This window comes from Stylophora pistillata, chromosome 1 (assembly GCF_964205215.1).
Source record: "Stylophora pistillata chromosome 1, jaStyPist1.2, whole genome shotgun sequence".
NCBI lineage: Eukaryota > Metazoa > Cnidaria > Anthozoa > Scleractinia > Pocilloporidae > Stylophora > Stylophora pistillata.
Genome location: NC_142519.1, coordinates 11,066,846 through 11,086,482, shown reverse-complemented (window position 1 = coordinate 11,086,482; position 19,637 = coordinate 11,066,846). Strand labels below are relative to the sequence as shown.

At 38.7% G+C, this 19,637-nt stretch overlaps 2 protein-coding genes across 2 annotated transcripts; both read right to left on the bottom strand.

Moving 5' to 3' along the window:
• Positions 1 to 5,427: 5,427 nt before the first annotated feature.
• On the bottom strand, positions 5,428 to 6,767 carry LOC148741204 (uncharacterized). The gene has a single exon (XM_088727335.1). It carries the CDS (start codon positions 6,765 to 6,767, stop codon positions 5,754 to 5,756), a length of 1,014 nt encoding a protein of 337 aa, XP_088583461.1. The 3' UTR covers positions 5,428 to 5,753.
• Positions 6,768 to 8,144: 1,377 nt separating this feature from the next.
• LOC148741203 (GFP-like fluorescent chromoprotein amFP486) lies at positions 8,145 to 11,426 on the bottom strand. The gene is made up of 5 exons (XM_088736511.1): positions 11,394 to 11,426; positions 10,110 to 10,207; positions 9,492 to 9,716; positions 8,878 to 9,087; positions 8,145 to 8,395 (listed from the first exon to the last, which is right to left on the bottom strand). Exons 1-5 carry the CDS (start codon positions 11,409 to 11,411, stop codon positions 8,251 to 8,253), a joined length of 696 nt encoding a protein of 231 aa, XP_088592637.1. The 5' UTR covers positions 11,412 to 11,426; the 3' UTR covers positions 8,145 to 8,250.
• Positions 11,427 to 19,637: the final 8,211 nt, after the last annotated feature.

The window sequence follows — 19,637 nt, the reverse complement described above, 5'->3', positions numbered from 1 at the left end:
TCTCCACTATGTATATCTAGCTAGAATAAATAAGTCATTGAAAGAATTTGTTGACCAAATGAACCACCATCCTGTTTCTACTGAGAAAAACCAGTCACCTTTACAGATGTGGGAGAGAGGGATGCTAGAAAATATGCATTCAGGGCACACAGCCTTATCACCTTCAGAGATTGATGAGTTTGGTTTGGATCCAGAAAATGGATATTTAGTGGAAGATGAAGACTATCAAGTGAATATTGTTCCGCCAACAGTAAATTTGTCAGATGGTCATCTTAATTGTTTGCCATGCCCATTGCAAGATGACAATAACTGTGGTATAGACATTTACAACCATTGTGTTCAGTTTGTCTATTCTTTAATGAGCTCTAGGCCATAGCATACATTATTATAACATGGTTTTGACTCCTCACTTAATTTCTGTGGTGCAATCTTTAATTTTGTATAGTAAAATATCATGAATAAGAACATGTATTTAAACAGGTTCTTATAAGAAAGACATGGACGACAAACAATACTTGAAATTTCATGCAACTTTTCTCCACCCACCCAGCAAACATTTATTTAGTTATTCAATATAGCTTTGGACAATGTGAGTTCAATGGCTGACTTCATAGCGTTAACCTACAGAGCAGATGTTCTTTTACTTAGATATTTTAGGTTTGGTGGTTTTTGGGCTTCTGTGGTAAAGTCATCTTTTTTTGTTACCACAGGAAGCCCAAAACCAAAAGTATATAGTCTCAATCAATATTTAAGTTTATGTGTAATCATTAGTCCCATTTGTGAAATGGTTACCTTATAGAAAGGCATTATCAATCTATTCTCATAATCCATTCCCATGGACAAAAAAGAGGCAAAAGCAATCTCAAACAAATTTTATTTCTCCACAAAATAAAGTTTCAATTTTTAATGCATTAAGAATTGAAACAAAATAAAGGTTGTTAAAATACAGTGGATGCCAACATCACTTGGGTAATAAAAACCCAAACCTTCCAAATATTTTACAAGTTAGAAAACTGGAAGACAAACGTAAAACTAAATGTTATATTTTGATACACATTTTTTAGCATCCACTCTACTTAACTTGACCAATTATTTGTAGCAAGTCTTATGCCAACAATAACAACATTGAACTGTAACAAACATGCCAAAAGAGCTGTGATGTAAGTGATAATCATACATTACTTGTTTTGTGTTAATTTTTGTTGTATAAACCTCTATGCTCTCTACACATCAATGACACAAAAGTTTATATGTAGATTATGTAAAGACACTCTATCATTATTGAGCCAAATATACTTCTAAAAAGTCATTGACAAAACAACCAAAATTACTAGGTTAACTATGAACTGCAACAATAATAAATATGTAAATATGTTACTATAACACCAACTGCAACAATAATAAACAGTCCTTGCAAACACACTGGTAGGCATTTGAGCACTACTGAAATAACAGGACATACTTACATACTACCGAAATATGATTGGGAGAATGCAAGGTCATAAATTTCAAATAACTTCTCCTGACTTGGCAAAGGGTTGACACTTGAAGCCACAGGAATACTCAAAATGTTACTGCACGTGTGGGCTGTTGGTGTAAATCCATCTCCAAGATCAGTCTTTACAAACTCTATTGATGGATCCAATGCAAACCCAAGAATAGGCTCTTCAGCTGAACCTGTTACAAAAGTCAAAATATGGCTCAGCTGAAGTTTTTCATTTCCACATGACCTAAGACCACTAGCAACTTCTCTAAGAAACCTCACAAAAAGTTGATAAAGTTCTTTCTCATGTTTCAGAGCATTGCTTCCTTGCTCACTGTATTTTGGCTTAAGCAATCCCAGCAACTTTGGCACAGTAATTGGGTGTTGACTGTTTGGTCTCAAGAGATAGTGGAGCATAGGCAGCTTCTGTAGTGCTGACAGCATGCCTAGCTTTTCTAGCCCAGCTTGCACTTCAGCAATGCAAGGATTACTGCTTTGTGGACTAGATGTTAAGACATCATTTAGTATTTCCTCTTCAATAAATGCAGGCATGGGACCATTTTGTAGCAGGGTTAAAGCCAACATGATTCCAACATTAAAATAATCTTTAGCAAGATATCGTCGTAGTCCTCGGTCAAAATACTTTTCCTTGATTTCTCTGCATACTATTCTTAACCATTCTCTCCTTGGTCCTCCAAGATCTACGACATCTTCACCAGTAAATCCCACCTTGAATGTAAACCTGTAATTCTCTATAAACTCTAGTTCACTGAAAGTTGAAATAAGAGCTGTGTCCCTGTTTACATTAATAAAGTTGGTCTCTCCATCAGTAGGTTCTACAGAAACTATATCCAGCTTTCTACCTTGAATGATATGTTCTTGTAAAAACCTTAATACCTCTACTGGTTCCAACAGATCTTGATTCTTGGCTGAGTCGATGATTGAGTCTATGTTAAAAGGACATTCAACTGGATTTGCCTGATAAGTATGCACTGGAACAGCATCTTGCTCTTTTGAAGCATTACTGATTTCTGGTTTTTCATCAGTAAGATCCACCTCTGCAATGCTTGCATTAGCAGTAGATGTTGTTATGTTAGCAGCTGGTGATGCACTTGCTGTTATAGCGCTTGTAGATGTTGCAGAGGGGTTCAAAGATTGAGTGCTATTGAGACTTGTAATACTTCTAGTGGTTGGAGATTCAAATGAGGATAATGAAAGAAAGTCATCATCGTCGTCGCTTGGCAAATCAGCTAGCAAGCGAATGTATATACCTCCAGATGGAGCAATGGACTTCAATAGTAGTTTTGAGTCTATTCTCTTTCCAAGTGGAATGTTTGGCTTTACTAAAGTACCTGAACAGTTTTTCATTATTTCAAAAGAAAATCCGTCCATGCTTGAGCCTTTTAAAAGATAAGATAACTCTTTTTCCAGTTGAACAGCCGTCCACTCACGAGAGAGTTCAAATCCACAAATAATCCTTCCAGACTTTTCAAGCTCAACTTTTTCCGATTTGCTCGGAATTCTATCTTTTCCATACTCTATAACAATAACATCTTTAGTTACAGTAGATGAGCCGTGTGGTCGCCCAGGATTGCGATTGGAATATGGTGTAGATCGACTGCGAAAAGCACGTGCTCTGTTTGTGCCTGTGTTGATCGAGCTTGCTGCTGTCCGTCCTGAAGTTGTTGGAAATCTTCTTTGCAGCTCTGACAAAGCGTTAGACGTTGTAGCCCGTCCTTGGACGATATTTGCAATTTTTGTTATGTTTTCAATTGCAGATTCTGCGATTTTTTTTATCTCTACGTCCTTCTTGTCCTTCCGACCCTCTTCCGCCATTTTGAAAAGGTGGTATGCAATGGCTGATGGGACTTTTAATCCTGCGCACTGCATTGTGGGATTTGCCTTAATTAATTGTCAAAGAGAAATAAATAATTGACACACTCGTAAAAATAAATACAACAATTAGATAAAAATAATTATAATGAACACTACATATAATTAAATTTTCCACCACGAAAAATTATCTTTTCAAGTACATATAATTATTTAAAATACGAAAATAATTATTAACCTCATTTTGACCAGTTTGGGCCCCCATAGTAGCTCGTTGCAGGTCATTGTAGCTCATTGTAGCTCATTGTAGATCAATGTAGGTCATTGTAGGTCATTCCTTTTTCCCACGGTAACTCACTGTACCTCATTGTAGGTCACTGTAGCTCATTGTAGCTCATTGTGGCTCATTGTAGGTCATTGTAGGTCATTGTAAGCCATTGTAGCTCATTGTAGCTCATTGTACCTCATTGTAGGTCACTGTAGCTCATTGTAGGTCATTGTAGGTCATTCTACCTCATTGTAGATCATTGTAGCTCATTTTAGGTCACTGTAGCTCATTGTAGGTCATTGTAGCTCATTGTAGGCCATTGTAGGCCATTGTAGCTCATTGTAGGCCATTGTAGGTCATTGTAGGTCATTGTAGGTCATTGTAGCTCATTGTAGATCATTGTAGGTCATTGTAGGCCATTGTAGGCCATTGTAGCTCATTGTAGGTCATTGTAGGTCATTGTAGGTCATTGTAGCTCATTGTAGATCATTGTAGGCCATTGTAGGCCATTGTAGCTCATTGTAGGTCATTGTAGGCCATTGTAGGTCATTGTAGCTCATTAGTAGTAGTAGTAGTAGTAGTAGTAGTGGTAGTGGTAGTGGTAGTGGTAGTGGTCGTGGTCGTGGTCGTGGTCGTGGTCGTGGTCGTGGTCGTGGTCGTGGTCGTGGTCGTAGTAGTAGTGAACTTTATTTATGTGTCGTGAAAACCTAGCGCATAGCACTAATTGGCGACACAGAGTAAAAACTTTAAAAATAAGAAATCTGTAACCTATTTACAGAATTATTTACCAAACCTATTAACAGTTAAAATTATTTACAATGTCCTAGAGTTAAATTCAACTATTACAGAGCGCACATTTTTTGCATCCATCGTCAATCACGACAGTCATGTCCGTTTTCCTGCTTTTGCCCTTAAATCCGTGCAGGCTGTCTTCACTGCGTAACTCTTTTGTAAGTTTCGACCCGAGGAGAGGGCCATAGTATCTTATAGAGTGTTTACCATATTTTACTGTATTAAAGCGAGGGATTCTAAAATATGCATTTCTTAGAGAATATCTTCTATCGCAGTTTACTTCTGACATAAATAGTTCCTGTATTTGACAAGGAAGTAAGTTCTTTTTTGCCTTGAACATAAGGATTGCCATGTCCTAGAGCCTTCTGTTCACCAGTGATGGAATTTCAGCCAGCTTCAGTATGCCGTCATAAGAGAGTGATTTATCGTTGAAAACTGCTCTCAAGGCCCTCTCCCGTAGTCTTTCAACTTTACGTTTGTCTGAGCCTCTGCAGAAATGCCAGATGATACTGCAGTAGGTCAAGTGAGGTAGAATGGCGGCTTTATTAAGTTGTAGTTTAGCGTAAGTGGGTATTAGTTTTCTTAGACGACTTAAAACTCCTATCTGTTGACTTGCCTTTTTACAGACTAAGGTAATATCCTCACTAAAATTTAGTTCAGAGTCCATGAGTACTCCCAACAGTTTGATAGAATTTGATTGTTCAATGTCAGTCCCATCTATTTGCAGGTTTATACTATTTTTGGCCTCAGTTCTAGAACCCATAAGCATGGATTGATATTTCTGAACATTCACTTGTAGCAGGTTTTCTTTGTACCATTTAGTAATTTTGCTACCTTCACTCAGCAGTTTCTCTTCAACAGTACTAGCAGACGAGCCTGATGCAAAAATTTGATGATCGTCTGCATACATGGAGATTCCCTCCTCAGTTATGTAAGCGAGATCATTTTGAAATGAGTTCCACAAGAGGGGACCAAAGGAGGACCCTTGAGGACAACTCTTACTGTATCTTTCCACTGACTCGCCACAGGACCCAACTTGACCCTGTTCCATCTGTGAGAGAAATACGTACGCAGAAGGTTGAGGGCTGATCCTGAAAAGTTGTATGATTCCATTTTCTTAATGAGCAGTGGTGGACTAACAGAGTCAAATGCCTTACTCATGTCAGAGGATAATACTCCTACAACTTTTCTACTATCTAGATCCAGCTTCCATTTCTCAACTAGTCAGTAATTTAACGGCCTGCTCCCAGTTGGCTTGTTAGCTCAATTTGGTAGAGCGCTGCACTAGTATCGCAGAGGTCAGTGGTTCGAGTCCCGTACAGGCCTGATTTTTTTTTTTTTCAGGTCTGAGTTTCGCTATTGCTTAAATAGCGCTATCTACTGCGAGGATCGTGCATCATATGTATCTAATACCGCAGTACAAAATATATGAACTTCATATATTTCATTGTATCTCAGTCTCAGTAATGTGGTTTCACATCCATTGTTCTTTCGATAGGCTGTCAGGCTATTGCTAAGTTTAGGATCCATATTCTCTGTAAACTGCTTTCCCAATAGTTTCTCAAACAACTTATCGAGGGTGGGTAAAACTGTAATTGGTCGATAATTCTTCACTTCTTGTCTGTTGTTACTCTTGTAGACAGGTACCCATACCCCTCTCTTCCAGTCAGATAACCACGTCCCGTGTTCAATGCTAGTATTGAGAATCCTGGTTAGTGAAGGAGCCAATTCCTCAGCTACTAATTTTAACATTCTGGCTTGCAAACCTTCATATCCAATTGCTTTGCGAGTATTAAGATTTTCAAGGGCATCCTTCACTTCATAATGATTTACAGGTCTGAACCAAAAGGAATCATTTGATTCTGCCATATGTGTAGAAATGAGATGTAGACTGCTATGCTCAATAAAATGCTCCTCAGTTAAATCAGCTACCTGTTCACCTCCTATTCCTTTGGCCATGGATGAGAAATACTCAGAAAGATACCCTACCACCACTAGCCTATCTTTTTCCAATGTACCATTAATAGATAGATGTATTTCTCTCTTTCTGTTGTCCTCTTTGTCCTTTCTATCCAAGAATGGTTTGAAGATTTGAAAAAAATTCTTAGGATTATTCTTCAGATCATGTGATACTTCCTCCCAGTATTGCTTTATGGCTATTCGCCTTTGTCGTGTAGCCTCATTCCTCCATTTTCTCTTGAGCTCAAAGCTTTCTGGTGTTTTGTCTTGGTTGAACCTTTTGGCAAACTTACGTTTAGTCCTTAAAGCAGATTTCCATGCTGTGGTCATATAGGGAACATCTTTTACCCTGACTTTCATTTTCTTCACTGGCAAATACTCTTGATAAACGATAATATTTCCAGTGATTGATTTAATGTGACTGGTAGCCATCTCAAGCAAGTTTTAAATAAGAGATTGTTTCGTGGTTTGTTTTGCAGATTGTAAAGCAAATTGTAAAGCAGATTGTAAAGCACTTTTTCAGCTTTTGTACGAGCGAGCCTCAAGTCTGGGCCGAAACAGGAGCTCGAATCTTTTAGTGCGACTATCTTGGCCACTATTATCGATGTGTGCGTTGTATTGTGAAGAGCTCCAAAGGAAAAGCACAATAATAGAGTGATGATTTACGTACTTAGCAATACCAACGCAAATAAGCTAGCTAAGCCTTTCCAATATGGCGGCCTTGATGGTCTGTCTGGTGCACGTGATGGCGTGAAAAAAAAAACCGTTTGGGTTCCCCTTAGTTGCGAACATCCTGGCTTCAAAATCCATATTGCGATTTTTCAGAAGTTCCGAAATATGACTTATTGTTTTCTTTAATTACTACACCATACATATATCTTAATAACCAAGCGCGAGGGCCGTACTGGGAGAATATCGGGCCTAGGTCTTGACAGTACGGACCGAGCGCAGCGAGGTCCGTACAAAACAGACCGACGGCCGATATTCTTCCAGTACGGTCCCGAGCAAGCTTGGTTGATAAGAGATTTATTATACGACTGAAGTTCAAAGGGACACAAGTGGGGTATCATTCGGGACCATTCAGGACAGTGCCCGGTCCAATAATGAGAGAATATTGACCGGCAATAGAGCGTTTTAATTGGTTGATTTTAGTTATTGGCCCTCTGACCGCCCGAGTCGTGTAATAAAAACATTTATTTCATTCTTTGCAATTACTGATTAAAACGAAATCGAAGTATATTTGGACTTTAATTACGCCAAACGGGGTAGGGGTGGAGAGGAACATCACAATCACTTCCGGTGCGATATTCACTTCCGTCCACAGAAAGTGTCTACAAAAAGTGTCTACAAAAAATGTCCACATTTGGCCCGTAACTATACTCATTCATTGTGCAAGCGCATGAATGAGCTAAAAAGGGTCAACACGCAACACCGTAAATTTCAATGTCCCCTCTCTAGTAGCAATCAATGGTTTGAGCTTTCATCTAGCATATCGCTATTTCTCGTTTGGTTTTTTTCAAATTTCTTCTCAGTTTCTCTGTGTCATTGCTTTCATTCAGCGATGAATTAATTACAGTCTTCGCTCTTCTGGCTGGCAGTTCATTCAGTTTCCGGCGCTGACCAATTGACTCTCCTATTACATGACCCGATAGGGAGGAGGACAGTTATTGAAAAAGAGTTGTGGGCGTCTAACTATGTGTAGCCAGTCATGGAAAATAGTTGCGAATGAATCGCCAATACGTGTGCTCCCAGTTTTTAGTCTCGGGGAGCGTTTATGGTTGCGAGAAATGAGAGGATGACAATACACAGTTTATTATATCAATTTTCTTTTTATTATTCAATTGACCTGATTCGAGTTACAATGAATTCAGGACATTGATTGTAAGTAATGAAAATGCTTCCATCTTACAAAGAGTTATTTAACCTTCAAAGGGTTAATGTGAGCCGCAGCGTGTTCTTCCAGCTTGACTGTAAACCCTTTTTCTTTATGGCCAAGGTCGGTCCTCACAATGTGATGTTCCACGACATGATTCGGGGGCAGTGTGACCGGCTTCTCTGATCTGTGCGAAAAAAAAATAATACTTAAAGAAAGAGAAAAAAAAAGGGTAAAGAAACAAAAAAAACAAAACAAACAATTAAAAAGAACTACGAAAAAATAGACAACACTTGCTTTATGAACAACTCTAATTAAAACTTTGCCTTTAAGTTACTCAGTGTTCAGTAATTTAATTAAGTAGTTTACACAACAATTCTTTTGATCATTTAGTGGTTATTTTGTCCATTGCCCATGGAATTATTGCGTAAACAAAAGGCTTAAAAGGGGATGAGTTAACTTTTTGTTACTTGTGGAGTTCACTCATTCGATACCGAATATTTAATTATAAGATAAATTATTACTCTGCCGGTCTGTTGAGGCCCCCCTCATCCCTGGGTTCTCCTCAACTTCTTTAATTTTGGAAAACACAAAAGAGAAGAGAGCCAAATATTAAAAAAGGACAACATTTCACTATCGTCGGAGTTGACGCAGACACAAACATCTTACTTGTAAGTAGAGTGAAACTGGCACTTGTGGTAACCACCACCTTTGAGCAGAAGGAACATAGTCACATCGCCTTTCAACAGCCCTTCAGAGACAGTCATTTTTTGGAAGGACTGGTCCCAGCCAGTTGTCTCCTTTTTCATTATGGGTCCATCAGCGGGAAAGTTTACGCCATGATAGATGGAATTGTGGATGAAGCAATTTCCTTCGAGACTGCAAAATTGAGAAAACTTTAGGTTAGCACTTAAAAAAAAAGGCAATCTTGCTGCTGCGTTAAATAATAATACTGCAATGGGTATACCCTGCAGGGCAATGCTGAAAAGCCTAGTCATAAATTTAGTCATTTTCCAGTTTTAGCCCTCTTACTCACAAATGTTGTCTTACATGATGAGGCCAAAACTCCTCTCAAAATGAAGTAGGATGCATATCCTCAGGTCACAGTGCTTTTTATGTGGTTTTTCCCAACCTGTGTGTCGACAAAATGAGTTTTTGGAAGAGAATCACAACTAAATTGCATTTTCAAAACGGCTGCCCTGCTACATGTCAAAAATAAACTTGAAGATTTCATTTCTTTTAAAAATGTTCTCTGACTGCTATACAAGAAATTACATTTATACCGAACATTCCAACTGGCTGTGGCAACTCCTCCATCCTCAAATTTGAATGACCTTTCATATGACATTCCATCTGGATAGGATTGCTTGAAATAGTCAGGCATGCCTGGAGGATACTTAGTGAAGCACCTGTTTCCATATTGAAACACTGTGGACAGTATGTCAAAGGAGAACGGAAGGGGTTTTCCCTTGGGCTTGGTGATCCATAATTCGCTCATCTGTGTCCCTCTAAAAAAAGATGAAAAGTGGTGTTGGAAATTGTTTTCAGAAACGGCTCATGTATAACTGGAAATGCACGAGAATTAGAGCGAACCAACTATTGCCACAATTCGAACTTAAGACAAGTACTGCAAAACCTTTCATATAAGAGATTAAAGTATGGTACATGAATTTAGCTGTGACTGAGCTTCTCGCATTATTCTGGAAGTTGATGAAGAACTCAATGTTACGGATCATAGGTAATTTGCAAACTTGAATAAAAACAAGGTTATGGTTCATGACTGAAAATCTTCTGATAAATCTTTGGGTAGAATCTTCTTTCTCTGTCCCTTGATGTTCTCTTGTTTCTAATGCATGGTAATGAAATAATCTAAGCTGTTCTGTTTTTTAAGAGACACTTACTCGTAAGGGCTTCCAATTCCTTCACCTTCAATCGTGAATTCATGGCCATTGACACGGCCCTCCATATGGTATTTCGTCCTCATTTCGTTTGTGATACCCTGAATAAGTGAAAAGAAGAAAAAAAGATTTTTCAACTAACATTAATGATTCTGAGACATTGGCTGCTTTTCCAGCGGATTACATGTATTGTTCCACATTATTTCAAATAATGGTAATTATTTTTTCCACTATCTTGAGCCATATGAAATCATCACGAAGCGTCTCACGCCATTTGTGTGTGTTTGGCTGTAAACTTGATTTTCTTACTCTTGGACCTTCTTTTCAAATATAACCTTGAGCTGCAAAAGTTTTTTGCATCAGAGATTAACACTGGACGGAATTTCGCTCCAAGGTGAGTTGGAAGCTCGCAGACATGCAAAATGAGTCCATGACTGACACATGAAGTTAGCTTAATTAATTAAGCTAAAGAATAGGATCAATAGCTCTTGGTACGACATGTTTATATCTGTGGTTTGTGGGGCGGGAGGCATGCATCAGCTCTCATAACTTTTCCCTTTACAATTGCGAATCCTACTTGAGAACAAGTTAGAACGCCTATAAAAATTTAAAGTCCCCTACGAGCTCGAGGATCATTGCTTTATTTCATTTTCATCCGCTTGTCAAATAAAATGCATTTAATTAAAGATTAAGGTCAGATTCCTTCACGGGAAAGGATAACCCTAAAGAATTCGCCCTGCTCCCAACGTGTGGACTCCTAGTCAGTGGCAGCGCCCAACTGATAGCGGGGCTCCCGCGGCGTGGGGCAGAGCCCCATACCCACGGAATATGGTCAACCTCTTTTCGTTTGGTTGCCACGTGACTGATCGAGCGTAGGTAAGTGCCTTCAGATTGTACGGGTGGGGTAGGGAAGACCATCAAAACGAAGGGAGGGGTGTCTCAGGCGAGTCTTGGCAACTGCACATCTTTTATGTTATCATTAATATTACGAACTTGGTAGCTTCGCTTTTAGGCTTGGCTAAATCTATATATTATCTAGGAGGCACAAGTTTAAATCCTGTCGAAGCCTAAATTTTTCAAAGCCTCTTTTCTGTAACTGCTAAAATTGCAGCTCACCAGCCAGGATCATTGCTTTACTTGAGTATAGTGTCAAGTCGTAACGTTTGCAGAGGATGTTTTGGGTGTGGCATAACGGTTTGCATGAGGACGATTCTATTTTATTCCTTGTTTGCAGGATCGACTCAGTTGCAATTGCCTTTGCTTTATCAATTACTAGAATTCACTTACTTGCTTTGAATGAGACATGTTGAGGATAACTGGCTTGATTTTGAAAACTTGATTTCGGGTTTAAGATAATCTGTTGTAGTTCACTCCGTCGCCAACCAAGCTGAACTGACTGCAGTGTTAGGGTGGATTGATTTTAAAGCTAAATAGAACAAAGATTCATTGATGATGATGGTCACACGTGAGCCATTATGTGATTTTTTGATCATGATGATACCACGTGAACTATCATGTGAAATTTAACAATTGGTTCATGCTTAACGCGCGTGTATCGTTGACGTATCCAAAGATAAGAACTCCAAGACCAAACAGTCTCATGCATTCATTGTTTTTTCGAATTGACTCTCATTTAGCATACTTATTTATCATTTGGGCGCCAAAACATGTCTCAATCGGAATGGAACAGAAAAAGAGATTTGAAAGTTTTGAAACCTTGCGGCTAAACTCTACGGGAACTTTGCAGCAAAGTAAAACTGCACTCGTCCTCTTATATAGGCACGGCCATCATAGTGGCTTTTAAGGAATTAGATAGGATTTGCACGCCCGTACTACGTCGTGACGCGGCATATACTTGTTTCCCGCAGTCTTTAGATGAATGATTACATAATCATGGAAGAAAAATTTATCTTCGAATCGTCTAAAATAAAAGTAACTTTTCGATTCCTTGTCATTGGATAAGGGACTGTTTATCACATCACCTATGTAATGTATTGGTTAAGAACCTTTTCCGTTGGTGGAAGGCTCACTTATGGAAAAATCATTTATTTTTGTAATTAAGTTGCCGGCTAAGTAATGAGTTATCAAATTGATTGATGCTTTTCTATTAACAAAGTTAAAAAAAGAAAAACAGCGCCTTTAAAGGTGGCACAAAGAGATGGCTGCTAAGTTATTCATGACTGATTCGATAATGTGAATTGACCACCTTAGTGTATGTAATTTTGAAGATGGCATTTTGAGCGTCAGGGTGAATGACGAAGGTCTTACGCTCAGAATTTCAGCTTTAGAATCTCCAATGATCATTTGTTTTTAATCCATTTGCGGTCTAAGTTGCAGACAGACACAACTGATGACATAATCAGCGTGAACTGTATGTTTTTCGGAATTTTAACTTCGAATTTTGGATCCACCATCGCCGTCTGCATACAACTTTTTAATTTGTTTTCAGAAACAGGCTATTTAAAGTTATATATGAACGCGTTATAAGTATTTTAGCTTCAAGACCGTCAGAGCTTCATCAACAAATTGAGTTAAACCTGGAACAGTCTTTTTTTAACTCTAAGTCGGTAAGGCATACATCATGAAAAGTAGCTTTGAGAAGCCACACCGCTTTGAAGTATGCTGGCGCTTTTTTCCTTTATTTCAAAACTTTGCGTCTATTCCTTATCAGAGAATTTCAAGTTTGTTTTACGCTGGATATTTAAAAACACAATTACAATTATCTGTAAAGTCAACGGTAGAAACTAATTATTAAAATGTGATACGCTTGGCATAATGATTTTTGCCACATGCAGTTTAGACTATGACTCCACATGGCAGTAACAGTCCTCATGTTTTATGAGGTACATCAATTTTTCTTTTCACAACGTATACTTCATTGCTTTTCCCAAAAAGATTATGACGCAACAACACGCGTGTCAGCGAAACAAATGGCCCTTTTAAGCTTTAGTGAGGTTAGCAACTCGCTTGATCGTTTAACGAGAGGTATCAAGACTCTAGACTCTTCTCTTTTTATTCTTTTCTCGAGAGCTACTACAGCTTCGACTACCACAATGCTTCAATTTCTTTACTTAGCGAGGAGTGCCCACGTAATAAATACAAAAATCACAGACATGTTTGGGCTAGCTGACCGTGGGAGTTTCCATAGTATATACGTTCTTTTCGCAAAGGGGGAAATTGGGTGGTTAGCTCCGAAGTACTTGGTGAGCACCAAGAAACCAATTAAACGTCAACGATCGAGCTACACACGAGAATTGCGCGCACAAACAGGATCTTCAGTATGGGCAAAACCCAAGGTCAGCTTTACCGACACAAACACGACCACCTATTAAACTAATTATTCTCAACCACACTGAACAAGCGATTAATATGTCTAACACGGTAATAAGGAAGTCCGTGAACTGAGCCAAGTTCAAGTACATACTAAAAATACGAGATCAAAAGTATAAAACTACCAAGATAACACGTAGGCACAAGAGGCGAGACTTAAAAGAAAAGGGGCTAAAAATAACAGTCCTTCAAAAATACCTCACAACAAAGCACGTGTTTCATTTTTCAGCTTTGACGCACATACAACCAGGTCAATGTAGATAAGTTGTTCAATCATTAGTCTCTGTCGTCTATTTTAATGAAAGAAGCGCAATTTAAGTTTTTCTTAATCGAAGCTTGCATGTAAACGTAAATTGTTGCATAAACGTCGAGGTTTTGGTCGAAAAGCCGAGAAAAAAGGTTGCATGTCAATGTTGCCATGCAGTTGATCTGTAACAGCCGCTAAATTACAACCGATACATGACTATATTAGCGTGCTGGTCCATTGAATGAAAGGGATTTTCAATAATACCATGTCTGTTACTCGAATGCACACCTCATTTTTGAAATACAATTAACTTTCAAAATGAATTGCCTCAAGAGAATTTGGGAAAGCCACTGAATTTATTTAAGAATTTACGGCATCTAGTCCTTTGTAGAATGTTAAATGCCGCCCATTTGTTGCGCTATTCAATTTAATGATGGTTTGCCTAAAGCGGCATCTTTTAAGGCCGAACACAGAGACAACTGATAACATCATCAGCCGGGATCAATCGCAGATCCAAACAGAAAAATGAAAACGACGCACATCGAAAAGTGATTTGATAAAGTTACTCAGTATGCGAGGGTGTGCATTTTTCAATCAACATTTAGCAAAAAAAGGAGTTAAAGCAGAAATGAAATGAAAAATTATGAGTATTCCCGAGAAAGGGACAAAACCATGATACTTGTGTAATATGTTACTTACGCAACACGTTTACGTGTGTAATCATAAGGAGCTGTCTAAGCGGAAATAGAACATTGTCAGACAATTGAATTTTTTTTTTTTTTTAAGTCCCTAAAAGTGTTGACTAACTTATCCCAGGGAAAGTTCCAAAATGTTCTAATTGCATGCATATCTAATCGTGTGTGGCAATGCGCGCTATCTTATTAAAAAGGTGCATTGTAGTGATGAGGGCTAAATATAGAGAACGTCCGTGGGATGCTTGAGACACAGGCAGCCCAAGCTCACTACTAGAAAAGCGGACGTGACTCTTACAGTGTTGCGCAACGTTTTATATTTGTAAAGGTTTGCATGGGATGCTATCGGTGTGCCTTAAAAGAGAGAAAAATGTCTTGTTTTGAAATAAAATGGACTTACCTTATTGCCTTGTTGTTTTCTTTGTTGATTACCATCGTCTCAGGCCATTTTGAAGCGTTTTCGGCGAGTTAGCGCTTCAAAATGGCCTGAGACGCCGGTAATCAACAAAGAAAACAACAAGGCAATAAAGTAAGTCCATTTTATTTCAAAACAAGACATTTTTTTCTCTCTTTTAAGGCAAACCGATAACATCCCATACAAACCTTTATAAATATAGAACGTTGCGCAACACTGTAAGAGTCACGTCCGCTTTTCTAGTAGTGAGCTTGGGCTGCCTGTGCTTGAGAGGGTTTCGTCAGGATTATGTCTGCGTATTTTTCTTCTCTTTAAATCCTAGTCTCCTTTATTGTTCAATATATGGCTTCCTTCTGGCTCTAATGTAAAAATGCAAAAGCAACGTGTTCTTAATTCACCTTTGAAAATGAAACTCAAATTGCCTACCTTTGCCATCTTATTTCGTTTGAGCGATTTTGTTGATGCTTATATGCACTAATAGGTGTTAAGAGTTTACCGAACTTGCGTGATACGCAATTGGCGCGCGCAAGCTTTGAAACTTGATAGGCGTCGAAACTTCGTAATCAAGTTATGCGTACGATTTTAAGATTTTGTGTCAGTTTTGAGTTTCTGATTCGCCATTTTCGAGATTGTTGCTTCCGAACAAAGTGGTGTTCAGCAACCAGACGAACTTTGTAATGTTTTAATCAATAAGCTCTGAGTGCCGAATTTTTAGTTGCAGTCCCCCAGTTGAACAAAGGATTCACGTTTGAGACGGTGTAATCATCGGCTCCAGCGAAATCAAATGGCTGGTTTCTGTATATAATTTAGAGTATAATGTATAAATAAAATATGTCTATTTGATTTATCTGAAATTAGCGCTTCAGGGCAACTACACGATAAAATTATTTTCTTGAAGAACTATGCGCTTTCATCAATCTTTGAATGTTATCCTTCAGTAACATTTTGGGTAAAGCAATAAAAACACTAATGTGGCCTTGAATTAATGTAAAATATTGTAGAAGTCCGAGCCTTCGCCGCTCAATGGCATCATCAGGGACGGATAAGATAAAATATTCTGCGAGGGCCGAATAAAAGGGAGAAAAGTGTCACTATACTAATGAGCGAGTGTCACTGTGAGAGGATACAGTGTGAAATGGGAGGCGTTAGAACTATAGGTCTGCGAATTCAATGCATTCTTCTCGGGAGTTAAGTGTAGGTTTGATTTTCCTTATGTAAAACGCTTTAAATAGGCTGAGGTTTACCGGGTCGTTTCCCAATGTAATGATTTTGTCTTCAATGCCTTTGTAATCTTTGTTTTGGCATATAGCGATATGTTTGTTTACGGATGAATTTACGCTTCTGAGATGTTCTTTCACACGGTCGTGGATGAAGCGAGTGGTTCTCCCGATGTAGTCTTGGTTACAGTTTTTGCATGTAATTTGGTAAACAGCGTTTCTCAATAAACACAGGTTGGTATGTGCGATGGGGCAATTGTCTCCTGCACATGTACTCTCCGTGATTTTGTGAGAGAGGGCTTTTCTGAGGGTGTATGACTTGTGTGCGATGCGCACAGGTATTCCCTCTTTACGGAAGATGTTAGTGATCTTGTGGTCTAGCCGTTCGGAGATGTAGGGGATCTTCAGGTATGACTGTTGTGTATTCATTTAGTGGAGACACACACTCTTCAGTTGCTTACTATTATTCTGTCTTTATTCGTTGATCAAGTATCTTCTAAGCTGGTACAGTTAACCCCACTGAGACCCTCAGGCATGGAATATTTCTGCTAATTCGTCCAAGCCGTTAGTCGCTCTTATGAAGTGGAACGATACAGTCAATTCTGGTTCTTGTGGTAGTGCGTTCCCTCTTTACCTTGATTTCATATCCTTAATAGCAATCTGCGAGCGAGAAAATGCTTAGGTATTTGAATAACTTTCGCTGTAGTGTAGATTTTACATATTAAAGACCGTCAGAGCTTTATGTACAAATGCAGCAAAATCTGGAATACTTTTCATTAACTCTAACAGGCCACACCGCTTTGAAGTGAGCTGGCGCTTTTCTCTTCTATTTCAAAACCGTGCGTTTAGTCTTTATCAGTGAACTTCAAGTTTGTGTTACGCTAGGTATTTCATAAAAAAAATCACATCACTCAGTAATCTTACAGTAATATCACTAACATTAGTACAAGTACTTTTACTGTGTTCTCAATACACTACATCCTTCCTAGGCAAAAAGTTTTGAAATCAAAAGTTTTGAAATCAGAATATGGTTACTTCAATAGTAAACGAAATTATCACAATCCTTCGTTGACTCAACTACCCTTCCTGACCTTGTGGTGATGACCTCCGGGTCACTCTGGGAATTTTGCTCCACAACCTTACTAGAGAGCTCGGTAATAGTTTTCGCTGAAGAATCATTAGACTCCTTGGACTTAACACTAGTGTCTACGTCTATGTCATTACCAATATGCTTTCTGGGCGCATGTTTTAGGAACTTTGCATTGCGTGTTGAAGTGGTGCCCGTGTCCACATTGACTAGACTAAACGTTTCTCTCACTTTGGTCTCAATAACTACCTGTTTTGCAGGAGAGAAAGTTGAATCTAGTTTGTTTGGCTTCATATTGGCACAAAATACGATGTCACCGATTTTGAAATCATGCCGGCGGTTCTGCATGTTGCTTGCTATTGTGATAGTCCTTCAAACGCGCTTGATACAAATCGCATTTTGATCGATGTTCGCGGTCGAGTGCCGATAATGCGCTATCTGAATTGAACTCTATGTGCGGTAGTTTTGTTCGAAGTTCGCGATTGATTAAAAGCTTTCTAGGTGACTTTCCACTAATTTGATGCGGACTTGCTCTGTAAAGTATGAGAATCTTAGGCAATTCTATTTGCCATGATTTTCCTTTGCTGATGGCTGCTCGAAAGTTTTTCTTTAAGTATGGTGAAATCTCTCTAATATTCTGTTGCTTCGCCCATAATATGAAGAAACACGAATGCGTTTTATTCCACACGATTTTAGAAATGCTTCAAATTCCGCGCTGACAAACTGTTCTCCGTTGTCAGAAACGATTTCCGGCTCTGGAAACCCAAATCTAGTGATCGAAAGTTCCCTGAACTTTGTCGTCGAAGTCAGTTTATAACCCGCAGAAGATAATTTAAGGTTACTTCAAAGGCGACGAAGGTAGTTGAAATCTCTTCACAACCGAAACATGAAGTTTCAATTTACTTGTTCAGTGCTGTCGCCCTCAGTGACCTCTAATGAATGAGAAGTTGGCGTCTCAGACCCCGACTACATGCAAGTGGGTTTCAATGGGGTGATGGCTTTTACGGCTTAAGGTTAAAAGTTTGGCCATGTTATGACTAACGGTTAACATTATTCCATTATTGTCAACAGAAATGATCTTACGGTTAACTTTTTCACCACTAACGGTTTAAATTAGATAATTTCAACGCCTAACGGTTAAATTTTTGGCCGTTTCACGGCTATCAGTTAACCCCACCGAGACCCTCAGGCATGGAATATTCCTGCTAATTCGTCCAAGCCGTTAGTCGCTCTTATGAAGTGGAACGATACAGTCAACTCTGGTTCTTGTGGCAGTGCGTTCCCTCTTTACCTTGATTTCATATCCTTAATAGCAACTGCGAGCGAGAAAATACTTGGGTATTTGAATAACTTTCGCTGTAGTGTATATTTTACATATTAAAGACCGTCAGAGCTTTATGAACAAATGCAGCAAAATCTGGGATACTTTTCATTAACTCTAACAGGCCACACCGCTTTGAAGTGAGCTGGCGCTTTTCTCTTCTATTTCAAAACCGTGCGTTTAGTCTTTATCAGTGAACTTCAAGTTTGTGTTACGCTAGGTATTTCATAAAAAAAAAAATTATCTGCATAGTTAATGATAGAAGCATTAAAACATGATACGTTTGGCATAGTGATTTTTGCCACGTGCAATTAAGGCTGTGACTTCAGATTGCGTATGTAACGACGTATGCTTAGTTGCTTTTTCCAGAAAAATTAGGATGCAACAACTTAAACACATTTGTTCACAAGCGTGTCAGCGAAACGATAACCTTTCTAAGCACTTGGTTAATTTTTAAGTTTTGACGCACATCCAGCCTAGATCAACATAGAGAAGTTGTTCATTTCCCTTAGTCATACACTTTCAAGAAACAAGCGCAATTTAAGTTATTCTTAATCGAAGCACGCATATAAAGGTGAATTGCCGCATAAACGTCGACTTTCTGGTCGAAAAAGCCGAGCAAAAAGGTTGTCTTTCAATGTTCATTACAATGCAGTTGATCTTTAACCGCCGTTAAATCACTTAGTGAACCCTTAAGTGTTTTGGGGGTACAAGGTTAGTGGAATAGTAGATTGAAATTGGTCAATAATGTAGAGAAAAAAAAAAAAGAAATATTGCTGAGATTGGGAGTAAGCCTTGTTTTTGAAATACACTCAGTTAACTTTCAAATCGAAGTGCCTCAAGAGAATTTGGGAAGCCCGCCGATTTAATTAATCAAGTTAGAGAATACAGGGTGTCTGGTGTTTTGTCCCATCTTCCTTCCTCACGGTATGGGTCCATTATTTTCAAAAGCTACATTTTGATTTCCAATATCGCGACGCTTTTGAGTTTTTTTAAACGCTACACCTTTCATTATTCCTTCTTGGCATTCAAGAGTGTGCAATTTTAATAAACATGCCTCCCATATGTTTCCCGGTTAGCTCAATCGATAGAGCGCTGGACTGTTGTGCGGGAGGTCGAGGGTTCGAGTCCCGGCCGGACCAACACTCAAGGTCTTAAAATAATTGAGAAGAATATGCTGCCTTTTTATAACATCAAGAAATGGTTAGATATTCTAATCTTC

Coding starts and splice junctions, on each gene's coding strand:
- LOC148741204 (XM_088727335.1), bottom strand. CDS start 6,767: ATGGCTACCAGTCACATTAAATCAATCACTGGAAATATTATCGTTTAT.
- LOC148741203 (XM_088736511.1), bottom strand. Junction 9,088..9,491: donor ACAGCCAGTTGGAATGTTCG/GTATAAATGTAA, acceptor TCAATTTTGCAG/TCTCGAAGGAAATTGCTTCA. Junction 8,396..8,877: donor CAGTTTCACTCTACTTACAA/GTAAGATGTTTG, acceptor TTTTTCGCACAG/ATCAGAGAAGCCGGTCACAC.